Genomic DNA, 12,991 nt, shown 5'->3' with positions numbered 1-12,991 from the left:
AGCTTATTTAAAATAACATAACAAGTACAAAATCTGTAAATCATGAGAGATACTGAAGGCTTTCAAGCATATGGTCTAATACAGCACTACACCATGACTCCTCTGTGCTTGTCTTTATTTCCCTTGGAATGCTGAAAAGAGCTCTGCTTTCCGGCTCCAGGGAACACATCTACTGTCCACTTCTGCACTCATCTCCCTTGATTGTGATGGTTCTGTGTTGGATCAGCTTGCTTTTGGGACTGCCTTTACATGGAAGACAGCTCCCTCCATTGCTTCTCAATTCAGCCTCTAAATCAGCCACAGAAATCATGTGACTCATTTGAGTCATTAAACACAATAGGCCAAATGCAACACAGATATCAAGAAGGAGGTTCTACAAGCCGATGATAACCTTGCACTCTCTCCTTCAGTATCTGAAACCAGTCCTTCTCTGAAACAGAAACCTGACTGAAGCAGATTTTTTGCTTGACCTAGTACAGCAGTTCCAATGTACTTAGACAGAATATGCTCATTAGGAGAATGCTTGTGTTCTAATAACTATTAATAGAAATAATTTATATTGAACAGAATTAAAAGTTTGCCAAAATATGAGGAAAAAGGTAGAATCCTTCTGAACTTGTCACAAGATCTAGTCAAGATAAATAATGATTAGGTCTCTTTCAAGCTGGTCAACTTGTGAACTTGACCTAGAGACTGTTACAATAACTGCATAGTTTTTTGAAATTGGAAAATCAGAATGGGTTATACAACCATTGCTAAAAAATATATATATATATATGGAATGCAAACATAGGTTGCTAACAGCTAATGATACAGACCATGTTACAGAAACCCTTCCAGTTAAATCCAATCTGTCCTCTACAAAAGTAAAATCAGTAAGACAAAGGAACTATACTCCAATGGTCTCTTCTAGATTAAGCAAAATGTTTTGATTATTTGACTTTGATAACACAAAACTTGGCTCAACCACAACTAAACTTTAACTCTCACTATTTCTGTGTGCTCAGCCTTAATTCTAGCTCGTCTGTTCCCAGGAGCACCATCCTAAACTTAATCTACCAGTGCTTCCAAGTCTAGATCCTTCACCACTTCCTGTGTGACCTGCAGCCTTCTCCCAAATATGAGGCATAATCTCCTCTAGAAACCTTTGCCAGCATCAGGACTAAATTACACAGCAGACCCTTACTGTCATCACCCCAATCCTCCTATGGTAATATTTCTAAAATCCAACAATAAGCCAGCCATAAACAGTAGGTCCTTGAAGCTAGAGCAGATTTGCATCTTTTGGCCTCTGCCCTAAAGTAAGTATTGAAGTGATTTCTTATTTCATTCCACAAGGTAAATGAATATATGCTCTTGGTTCAAAAGCAATTATTTAATCCAGTCCTGGCCCTAGACTGACAAGGCCCATCAACCTCTCTGCCAGATGCCTGAACATGCATTATCTCCTGCATGCCCTTGCAAGTCCTAGGAAGTCTAGGCTAACCTCCAACCTCATTTTCTTTTGTTAACCTGGACTCTAATCAAATACATTTCTCTCACCAGCAGTTTCTGCCAGTGCTAGATCGCAACTGAGATAATAGTTGTCTGGCTAGCTGTAGTGCTCTGTGTAACTCAGCATCCAGTTTTGCTCTCTATTTTATAACTTTTTGGACAATTGGAGGCCAAAATCCTAATCTCAGCAGTAACTCTGCTCAAGGGAACCTGGTCTGTACCATTTCTAAATCAGCCAACAGTACCCCCAGCCACCAGCACAAACAAATAGGCAGGCAGTCTCTTCTAGCAGCAGCCCTTAATCAAAGCTTATCAGCCCTAGCACTACAGAAGACAACATCAATACAAATCCAATCCTAATCCAAATACCTCTGTCAGCCTCCAGACAAACATTTATCTGATCCAACTCTATACATCCCTGATGCAAAGCTGTTGATGCCATGCAGACCCTACGAACAAACTTTCATCTTGATACCAGGGGTTGAAAAACAACATAAACTTTGTCTAGTCTAGATCTAGGCTGACAGTGGTTTCTCCTCCAAACCAGCCTCAAACCTGGACAACACCCTTTACTAGACCTTGTTTTAAACCCACTGGTCTTTGCTGCTTCACATCTGAGCCACAGGGCTAGGGCACTGGCTATGTGAAAACCACAGCCTGTAAAACAAACCCCAACAGGCTGTGTTTTGCCAGGCCTAACCCTTCCCTGGCAGCCCCTTCTGGCTGTTTCAATAAGCCTGTAACTCAGGTGGTTCATATTTGTCGTGCTGACTGCTTTAAACAGTTGACCAGTGATGACTGTTAGCACTACATTATCAGGTGTAGACCCCATCTGACAGTATTGATTCGTCCTGCTCAAAGAAGTGCAGATGTGTGACACCAACTGGTCACTCCAAGTTTCTCTATTTTCTGTCTGAAATCAACAATATTGACAAGGGAGATTTTTTAGCACATATAGGTGAATGTGTGACAGCACATCAGTGGCAGCTCTGCCAATAAAGAAAAGTCACCCTGTGTGTTATTACTGCTCTGTTCCCTAGATCACAGTGTCAGCCAGAAAAATCTCTAGGTGAAAATGACCTTCATTTCACTAGGAATTTGTCAAACATGACACTTTTTTTCTCTTAGGAAAAAGGTATTCCTATTCATGTGAATCAGAATTTTGTATTAAAAACATGACAATGGGGAAATTCTCAGAAGTTAGGAAGAAAAATTCAAGTGGAATTTAAGTTTGCTATCACCTTTTTGAGGCCTCCTGACTTTCAAACATTTAAAGTTATAATGGACATTTGTAATTATTGAACTATGAATATAAAAAATAAGAAGATTAAAAACTCCAGTTCTTCTCCCATTTTGTGACAACACCTTCACTTTTAAAAAAGAGAGCTGTTTTATTGTATTATTTTTGCCACTTACATATCTTGTGAAAAGATTGCCAGGAGTTTAAGCACATGAGGAATGTACCACTGACTATTACAAAGTAAAGAAATCTAGCAATTATACAATTCACCTCCTAGAGCAAAAGTATGAGCTTTCTTCTTGCACTTTTAAAGCACTCCATGTCACCAATAAAGAAACTTAAATATCAGCTTCCACACTGAGTTTCTACTTCTGAATTATATCCAGGTGTCTAACTTGACCTCTCTGAATAAGAGCATACAGGGTCAATTGAAAAGGATTATAACAGTCATTCTGGAGACAATGGTCATAAAACTAGAGTTCTGCTACAAGTTCATTTAGATCTGTTTTCATAAAACCTGCCTTTTCCCAGGAAAGTAAATCTTTATACCCAAGTCAATTCCGCTTTGTAAGGAAAACTTGTTAATTCCACAGAGAAGTCTTTTGTCTGATTTTTTAAAGAAAGTACTTTACCTTCACAAGCTAAATGCAAAATAGTCATGGCTATAGTAAGCAAGGAAAGCAGTTGCCAAGTCTGACTTAACTGAGAAGTATGCATGCATTTTGGTACATCTGCATTAGCCTTACTTGTATGTGCACTCCTATATCCAACAAAATCTAACAAATGAAATATCCAGAAGATAATAAATTTTGTAAGAAAAATAATTAAATAGTATAGCATAATATCCTTGTTGCATGAAGCAATACCTAGAGTAGCTTCCATAGCTGTTTATTAAAAAACTAACTGTGATTCAAATGCAAGGAGTTTTTAAGTGTCTGATTCAAGGCAAAATCTGATGCTAACCTCAGAAAAGACACCACAATTGTGAACAGCGGTTTTCTTTGTGCCTTATCCAATTAAGACAACAGATATGCCAATAAATTAACACCTGCCAAGCCATGCTATTCGGACATTCAAAAATTGGAAACACATAGAAGGAACTATTAAAATATTTCAGTCTCAACTCAGCAGAGTCTGTTCTGCCCATTCATAGCCAGTTTGTACACTCATATTGTCCAGACAGTCATTATACAAGTGGGGGACTATCTTTGATTGAACCAGCACTTCTTCCCTTGCTTTAACAGAGAAAGAAATGCAAACATCTATAGGTAACGGTATTTTCCCTGTCATAAAAGATAACTGTGGTAATACCCAGAACACAGTCCAAACCTCCCGTTACCATTTCAGGGCCACTGGTCTACATGGCCAGCTGTCCCTGACAGGGATGTCCTAACTAACAAGTCTGCTTTTAATCCATAGACAGAACAAATAATGCCAAATGAGCAATACTGTTTACATTGTGCTGATGCTCATCATCTGGATATCATCCGTAATACAGGTAAAAGTGTTTTAGACATTTTGAGTTGAGCAGCATCTGTTTTATTAAGGAATTTTCATTCTGACCTTCAAAGAGAAAGGAATGCATTCTTCAGGTCAGGCTTCTCCTTGTGAACCAGTCCTGATAATTTCAGCTTGCTTTTAGTGCTGCTAACACTCCAGATGAGTAGGGGACAGTCTACAGGGCTCTGCTGTTTCCCAAGATAACCCATTCCAGCCCAGCTCAGCTTAACCCAACATAATAACTCACTGCATTTTCCAGTTCATTGTTCAAACTTCTAGCTGCCATCAGCTCTAGGTTAAAGCAAATGTCATCTGCCTCTGGGGCCCATGGTGAAAAATTTATGTAGTCCTGGACATGATACAGGTTTTACAGTTTTACAGCTGAAATCCTTCAAGTTGCTTGGACCTACTGGAAAAGGATTTATTTTATTGTGATTCCCAAATGTTCATTTTTGTATGTGTGTTTTCCTACAGAATGTATGCATTGCTTCCAGCAATGTGTTTTATATTACCTGGAAGAACAGAAATGCTCTAATGGGAGGAAACAATTTTATTCTTATTGCCCGTGCAACACTAAGCAGAACTTCAAAATGACACCATGACTTCTCAAGGAAAGTCATCCCACTTATTTTGGAGCTTGGGGACCTCATTCTCCACTCCCTTACAGTCTTCTGTGAAGTTACGTTAGTATAAACCTCACAGATTACAGGCCAAATATACAGACTTTCTTTCTTTGTGCTCATCACAGGCAAAGCAAGCTGAATGTTCTTGATTTATAGGTATCTCAGCAGCACAGGCAGAAAGTAATCTGCCTTTCCTGTGATGAGTTTGTATTTTCTCTTGAGGGCACATACTGGGTATGTCTTTCTTGATATAAATTCAGTCTCCCAAGAAGTGTCCAATTAGGCTTTCATCAGATATTTGACTGTAAAGAATTTAACGTAGAGCTCAAGAACTAGCCTGGATTAGGCTTTGTGGTAAATCTCTACTTGAAAATTAAGATCTAGAAAAATCACTCTCATCTTTCTCATGCATCTTGTCTTACTTTATGTTGCTCTAAGACGTCTAAGACCAGTGATCCTCACCTTGATAGTGAAGTCTGCTGTGAGAGGCCCAGATATTCTTAATATCTCCTTGTCAGAAAACTTCTGGAAATCAACACTAGAATTGTCCACGACAAAGGAACCTGTGGAGCTGAGGCTGTTTTCACTCTTCACACCTTGGAGAGTCTTGGTTTCCAAATCTGACAAATGAAAACAAATTAACAGGAAACTGGAACATTATTATTTGAAGTAAGTGTAAGTGAGAGCAGAAAAAGAAAACCAACACAAAACAGTGGTGGTGCAGACTTGCCTCCTAAATTAGTGATACTGCAACTTTTTTGTTCTTTTCTACAGTTTGTTCACATTCTCATACATTCCTTTTCTTTTTTCTCCTCCATCTGCTTTTTGGCTTTGTTCAACCCTTGGATTTTTAGCTCTGCATTCACCTCCTCACCCATAGGTCATGTTTTTACTCTCTTCCAGACATATTAATCCATTTCTAGTTAGGCATATTTGCTGTCATTTAACTCACTCTCAGTAAGTCACGCTCCTATGCAGAGCATGACTCAGACCTTCCCCCATGAGTGCTGGCTTTGTAAAGTTGTTGTTCCTTCTTTCAGTTCAAAGGTGGGTCACTAACCACATGGTGCTATGGTAGACAATTAACTGAAAGCAAGACATCCAGGAAAGAAAGATCAGTTTGAGAGCAATCCTGCCTCCTCTCCAGAAGCAGTCTGATCCACCCGGGTGGAATAGGAAGGGATGGTGAGTCCTGAACGCTCCTGAGCTCTCCCTCTGGTTCCCTCTACACTTACAGCTCACAAAAAGTGGGCACTAATCCAGATACTGTTTGGTATCAGTTACTTCCAATTGTAAAATTATAGTAAACATATTAAATTATTTATTAAATGGAAATCAACAGTCAGAAAGTAGATCTATTCCATCATCTAGCTAGACTCTTGACCAACTTCAGGTTTTGCTTTATAGCACATTCACCAGTAAACTGTTTCTTGTATTTATTTCAAAGTGTCAATGCCCTTCATCATTAAGGATTGCAAAGCTATAATCTTTTCACATGTATTTGTGAAATTATGCACAAAATTTTATCTCAAACAGAAAGACAGCTAAGGCAAAATCTGAATTAGCTGGGGACGTACTATTAATCTGTGATGGAATAATGCTTTTAGAGACAGTAAATGGGAGAAGTGTTTTTATGAGCATGTATTAAGCTGTTAATTAGGGGAAGAAAAGATAATTGCAGTAATTAGACTGCTTAGCAGGATGGGTCATAGGAATTAACTAATGAAGGAAGCTGCAGTACACTAAGAGTTTGCTCTGTGTTAATGAATTCCTTGGTTTTCAGTGAGACTAGTCTCTTCCTTTGTGATGGACTTGGCGACATATTAACTTCTGGACAAGGCTGCATGCATCAGGGATAAAGACGGTTTTAAGACTTGTGTATATGTAATTGTCCTCCTGTTGACTTCTCCCACAACCAAAATACACAGAACAAAATACTCCCTCCCCTCCAACTGACTGTAGCTCATATGTATATAAAATCCTGTGATGGGTGAACAGAAAGATTCATGGACAACTGAAATAAACAAGAAATGTATTTGGACTTTTTCATTTTTACAGAGAGCAGTTGATTCAGGCAGACCCCTCTGATTCAAATCTTTTTGTCCTGAAATGCGATATGGCCTGAGTGAAGACAGCTTTAGATGAGTTTCTCCTGCTAAAATCTAATTTCTGTCTAAGCTGTTTTATAGCTCAATTTCTCTGAAAAAATAATCAAAGCACGATTTTTTTTTTCTGTGTTGGAAGAGAACACATATATGGGAAAGAAGATAGGAGAGGAAAGGAAGAGCGAAAATCATTTACTGGGAAAGCAATAACAAGCATAGTGGAGCAGCTTAGGAATACCCGAAGGGCCACTTAAAACCGAAGTACAGGCAGCATTTGAACTCTTAAGAAAAACATAATATGTTTTGTTTTTTTTTAGTTTATAACCTATAATTTGCTGGTCTCTATTCACAGCTCTAAATCTAAAGAACCGTTAAAAGGTTATGGCATGCTCACTGTTTTCTCAACACAAGCAGTAAGCTATGGAAGAGGACCAATAAATGACCTCTTCTTTTGCCACATGATATAAGTTCTTTGGGCAAAGGAAATCTGGAGAGAGTGGGAATGATTCGGTGTTCTACCTCCTTGCTGGCACTAATATTTGTATTTACACTGTCAAACATTTGTATTTACACTGTCCATGCTGCAGGAAAGTCCTATTACCTTTTTAAAAAGCAGAAAGGGAGCCCCACTTATCTAACAATAACTTGTGCTTCCGAGAGGTTATGCAGTACAGTTTGTGGATTTTCTGACAGTGAATCCCATTTACCAACATTCCAGCATTCATTTGCTGCTGATGTAAAAAGGAGCAGCTTTTGAGTAGCTATTGCATTGGAAGGTAAGAGAGAGAGAATCAGGGAGCTTCTATTCAGGAAATAAATAGATTTGACTTCAGCTCTCCTAGTGTATTCTCAAATACTGAGACTCTTCTTCCAGAGAAGAAGGGTACACAGCTTCTGGGATATGCAGCTCCCTTGTCAGATGAAGCAGGGAAGTGCTATAACCACCAAGTGACAGGCTAGCAACAATATCACTACTAAGGAGCACGGTTTGACTGGTGCATGCTGTTCCTAATCTTCAGACCATGATTTGTTTGTGTGTGTACATGCACATGTGTGCATGTATCTACGGGAGTGAAAGAGATTATCACAACAGGAAAGTGTTAAAGTCATGAGCAGCTTGATGGCTAAGCTCTGTTATAGGGAAGCTATCCTTTACTGTCCTCAATATTTCTTCACTCAGTGGGATATATTTTATTAATTTTAAACAAAAGCACTTGGCACCAAATGAGCCAACCAAAGTATAAGCAAACAGAAATGACCAAAAAATTGTGGCGGGGAAAAGGATTCTGCAATGCTAGCTAAGCTCTGCTTTGAAATAAGTGTGTACCACTGATGTAACTGGGTCCAAGGAGAGCTTCTGAGGGCAGGACTCATCCTTGTGTTGAAATCAGTGATCTGAGAGAGGGAAACCAGACACCACAGTGTAAACAGAGCACCGTGGGTTAGCAAGGCTTTCTTAAACAAATATACTTCATATTTTTCTACTTACATAAATGATCGGGTCCTTTCAGCACAAGGCGAACTTGCCTGCTTCCATAAGGGATAGCAACCACCGTATCATCCACTGCGGGAAGGCAAAAGTGCATGGAGTAAATAAGCAAAGAAATTCCCATACATTTTCAAATAAGCAATGAACTAGGCGCTTACAAGGCAGTCAAAAGACAAGCTTTTGGACCAATTAAGCCTAAGAATTATGAGAGAATTTTAAAAATCTGAAAAAAAGGATTTGTTAAATATGGTAAGAACCCCAAACTATTGATTTTCTTTATTCTCAACTCTTTCACAACCATTTCTGGATTTCAATGGTAACTAATAGCTTTCTATTTCACCACAACTCTACTTAAACCACTTCCAAGTCTTTCTAATTGGTGTTTGTGGTGAAGTAGAGAAGCACAAGCCTATTCTGATGCTTAACCAGAACAGCCCATTCCTTCTCTTGATTCTCCCAGTTGAACACTATAGTTTCTCCATGACCTTGCCCATGCTGTGTGATGATCTCCTGCTACCCCTCAGGCATGCCTTCCCTTTCACACCTCTTATTATAATGACTAGAAGTGCTATAATTCTGCTTCCCTTTCCACACCACTAACAGAAAGGCCCTCAAAAAACAGAAGCCCGTTAGACTGTAATGTAAACAGGTGTTAGAACAGGATCTTCCACCTATAAAGCCCATGGGAGCTTTGCCAACTGTGTTTAAACTGAGGTGTGACTTAGAATGTAGGTCACATGCTGCTGTGAGAGTTAGTTAGGTCAGCATTTCTGAAGAGGCAGCAACCTCAGTAGTGTTCTGAATGGAGACAGGAAGGCAAGGTATGGAATGATGCTAGAAAGTGCTCCCAGCTCTATGCCTGGCTCATGGAATGGGTGCCCAGAGAACGCTGACCTGGATGAACCAGCATGCCCATGTTCTCCATTTACCTTTTCCTGTCTTTTCTGCCTCTTCCTCCTATAACCAGAAGTTGGGAAAGAAAAAGTATGCATGTCTAAGAGGGTTTTTTTGGGGAGGTGGTAAAATATGAGAGGAATGAAGGCCCCTTTCACTAGCTGTTCATTAGAACCACTCACATCTGTGTCATGCGATGCCTGCTAGCAAGAACTATAGCTCTGCTCTCCAAGCAATGTGTTACTTTGCCAGGTGAGGTTAACTCAGCAAATAAAGGCATGTTAGCTTGCATCCAAAGATATGATCTGGGGCCACAAATTTCTGAGAACAGACCTGACCAACCCGGGAAAACAGTTTCAGCCTAGCTAACTCAGGTTTCTCAGTTGCCAGCAAAACTTCATGTTGTCATTTTATGTCAAAAAGTAAAGAGAGGCTACAGAAAGAGGGAAAACTATGAGAAGTGGGGACTTCTTTTAAAGAACACATTAATTTGTCCAGACCAATAATATCTCAAAACTATGAACTAGAACCCATTAAATTTAAAATTCATTCATGTGCCACTGGAATTTCTGACACTGTCGTATTGGAAAGTTTTAGTGAGTGAAATAACCATACTTCTGTGGCCTCTTAATATCCCAGAAGTGAGGCGGCAAATGTAGGCAGCCTGATAAATCTGTGTATCACAAGAGTTGTGTGGACATAAAGCCTGTTTGTGTACCCAGGCCCTTCAGAACATTGTCATTATTTTCAAAATATGATTTGATAAGTTTTCTCAACCTATCCAGAAATTTCAGTGCCTCCCAAGACTTCTGTAACACTGGCGTTAAACTCTCTTCAACACACATTCTGCTCATATACATCTCTATAACACACTAATTAGCAAAGACAGAAATCTTTCATTTCTACAGAGAATTCTTATTTCCTAATTGAAAAGACAAATATTCAAGTCATTAAATATTGATATTCTAATGCTTAATTTATTGCTGAATTTATTGGTACCATTCTGACACTCACATTCAAGATACCCAGTGAGATAGATGCACTTTAACCATTTTGGGGGACAAAATCCATGGGTGTGACAAATCATTCTGCTCTGAATGTACCACATTTATTGGAACGAATCTGGGAAAACTATAACTTCAATTTTTTAAAAAATGTTAATGGTCTTTTTACAAGCCCTATTTAAAAACAGTACTGTGTCATTGTTACATTTTACTGTCTCGCATTTATGAGTTCTGTGCTGGAGAGTGAAAAACTAACTCACTCACCTGTCACCAAAAAATTGGACAGTCTAAAGATCACGCTGGCTTATATATCATACATTCTTACATCTCTTCTGCCCCAGGGCATTGCTAGGACTATATTTCACCTGATCTTTTCATTGCTTTCATTTGAAATCCTAGCACTCTTTATGTGAAATGCAAAGCTCAGTGGGATTCATGCTTATCACAGTGCTTCCTGCTCTCACAAACTGAGGTTAATAGTGATAAGAAGGAGACATTTCCTGTGAAGAGACATGTGGAAGTAAGTATGGGAATATTTAGTCATAGCTCTCCCCATCCATAAGCAGAGAGGAGGAGATGCAGAGGAAGGCAAGGGAACAACTCATACAACTGAGATGACAGTGACCCAGGGCTGTGAAGAAAGTGCAAGAATTTAGGGAAAGTTTATATGTCAGATACATGTGTCATATTCACATGAGAGATCAGTTTCTTCTGGTTTTGGACTTTGAATTTGGACTCTGAATTTGGACTTTGTCCAAGTGGTCTAGCCATCAGTTCCCATGGTCAAGAAAGGAGTTGTCTTTATTTCCCCATTACTATTGATATTCAATAGAAATCTGGAACTGCATCTATTTTTGACAACCATGGCAAAAGTAACCAGATAAATATCTATTCTGCCTCAGCATAGCAATTTTTATAATTCTCTATTAAAAGTAATCTACATCAGTGGTAGATGTCAATACTTTTTTTAGAGAAATACTAGCTTTGCACAAGGTGATCATCAGAATTCACCCACTACTTATGGGATCAACTCTACATCTCCTTGGTGAATAGGAAGAAGCCTGCTTAAATGTAGCTCATTTCCATAGGAAGATACATACACTCTTTCAAAAAGGAGATATTATTAAAAAAAAAACCCAAACACTTTATGCAGACTTTAAAAGATTGAACCACTGAAGCCCTGGACTAAAAGAAAAGGATATTTCTGGAATGAATGACGTCTTTTGTAGTTTTGATGGGGGTTTTTTTGGAATAGGAGCAGAGACACAGGTGCTTCCTTTTTCATAAAAATCTAAGAGACTATTCAACATCACACTGCCTTCTTTCCTGCTATGCTTCTGTTTCTGAGACCACTGGGAGATGTATACTACCCCTATAAATACTGAGGAAGCTGTTCCTGTACCAAGTGCTAAGTGTTTAAAAGCTTTACAAATTTATTTCTAGTACTATCCTTCTCCTATGCCTTTGTATGATATAAACAGCATGGAGAAGGGAACTGGATATGAGCACCAATAAATGAATTCAGTATGACAAGCTTAAGACTGTGTCTGGGATGGTTTTGAGACATAAACAACTTCAGAAACTGTTGGAACAGTGATGGAATAAAGGCCACCGTCCGATTTCCCTAGCACAGTCCTCAACATTGAATGCTGTCTCTGTTAGGAAATAAAAATCCCAGGTGAGCCCACAGAAGACCTCTGCTGATATCTGCTCACTGCTGCACATGCCCCTTCTGATTTCTCTTATGTTGCATGGCAGTCCGTCTCACATAGGCTTTTAATGCCTTGTTCATACCATGAACAAAATAGAAGTAATTATTGAGAAACAAGGATTATTGTACAGAGATAACTTGGAATTAAGCCATTCACTAACCAAATGTAATCCAGTCATTCCAGCAAATAAATGAGGCCCTGATCCCAGATATGCTTACATAGATATGTTTAAAGTGACAAGTAAGCAAGATGCTAACACAGATAAAGTGCCAAAGTGACAGGTATTTCAATAGCACTGAGGAGGTTAAATGCAAAAAATAAAACCAGGGTAAGCTTTTAACTAAAATCTCAAATTTTCACAGCATATACATAATCCATTTGGAAGCAAAGCTCAAAAAGAATTCATATGAATTCACCTATGTGAAGGAGAACTGTAAGTGTGCCCTTAACAATTGTAAAAAGCTAATTTAAAGGACCACATACTTTAGATATATTCAAAATTTGTACTGTGTTGCAGTATGTCTACAGCAGAGGAGAGAGTAACATCACGTGGTTTATAAAGAATGCATATAAAATCTGGTTATTTATGTCAGTTGTGTATAACAATTATTTGCATGCAAATGTGTCTGAACAAACCATTCTCTAACATTTTTTTCACATTTGTCTCACTGTAAGACTATGCTCTGTGCCATCTGCTCTTCTACCTATACACCGTTCTTTAATAGCAAACCATTGGAAGTAGGAACTGTATTTTATTAACATTTTGGTATTGATCATAATACATGAGTGCCTTTATCCCCAGGAGAAAAGAGGGGACCACCTTTTTTACCATAAAACAACTGAAAACTAATAAATTATTCCTACAGGAAAATACATTTGCCAAAAAAAGTTCTCAAATACTATTGTGTCTCAAACAGCTTGGAGATTTCT

General features: G+C 38.7%; 1 protein-coding gene across 5 annotated transcripts in view; it reads right to left on the bottom strand.

Moving 5' to 3' along the window:
* Positions 1-12,991, bottom strand: part of ADAMTSL1 (ADAMTS like 1) — a 438,476-nt gene that overhangs the window by 120,333 nt on the left and 305,152 nt on the right. For all 5 annotated transcript variants that reach the window (XM_065046188.1, XM_065046189.1, XM_065046190.1 and 2 more), the window contains 2 exons: positions 8,452-8,526; positions 5,320-5,477 (listed from right to left, as the gene is read on the bottom strand). In XM_065046188.1, the coding sequence (XP_064902260.1) occupies positions 5,320-5,477; positions 8,452-8,526 (233 nt within the window). The remainder of the gene's footprint in view (positions 1-5,319; positions 5,478-8,451; positions 8,527-12,991) is intronic.

This window comes from Columba livia, chromosome Z (assembly GCF_036013475.1).
Source record: "Columba livia isolate bColLiv1 breed racing homer chromosome Z, bColLiv1.pat.W.v2, whole genome shotgun sequence".
NCBI lineage: Eukaryota > Metazoa > Chordata > Aves > Columbiformes > Columbidae > Columba > Columba livia.
The sequence above is the reverse complement of the archived record's forward strand: the minus strand, read 5'-3'. Positions and strand labels throughout refer to the sequence as shown.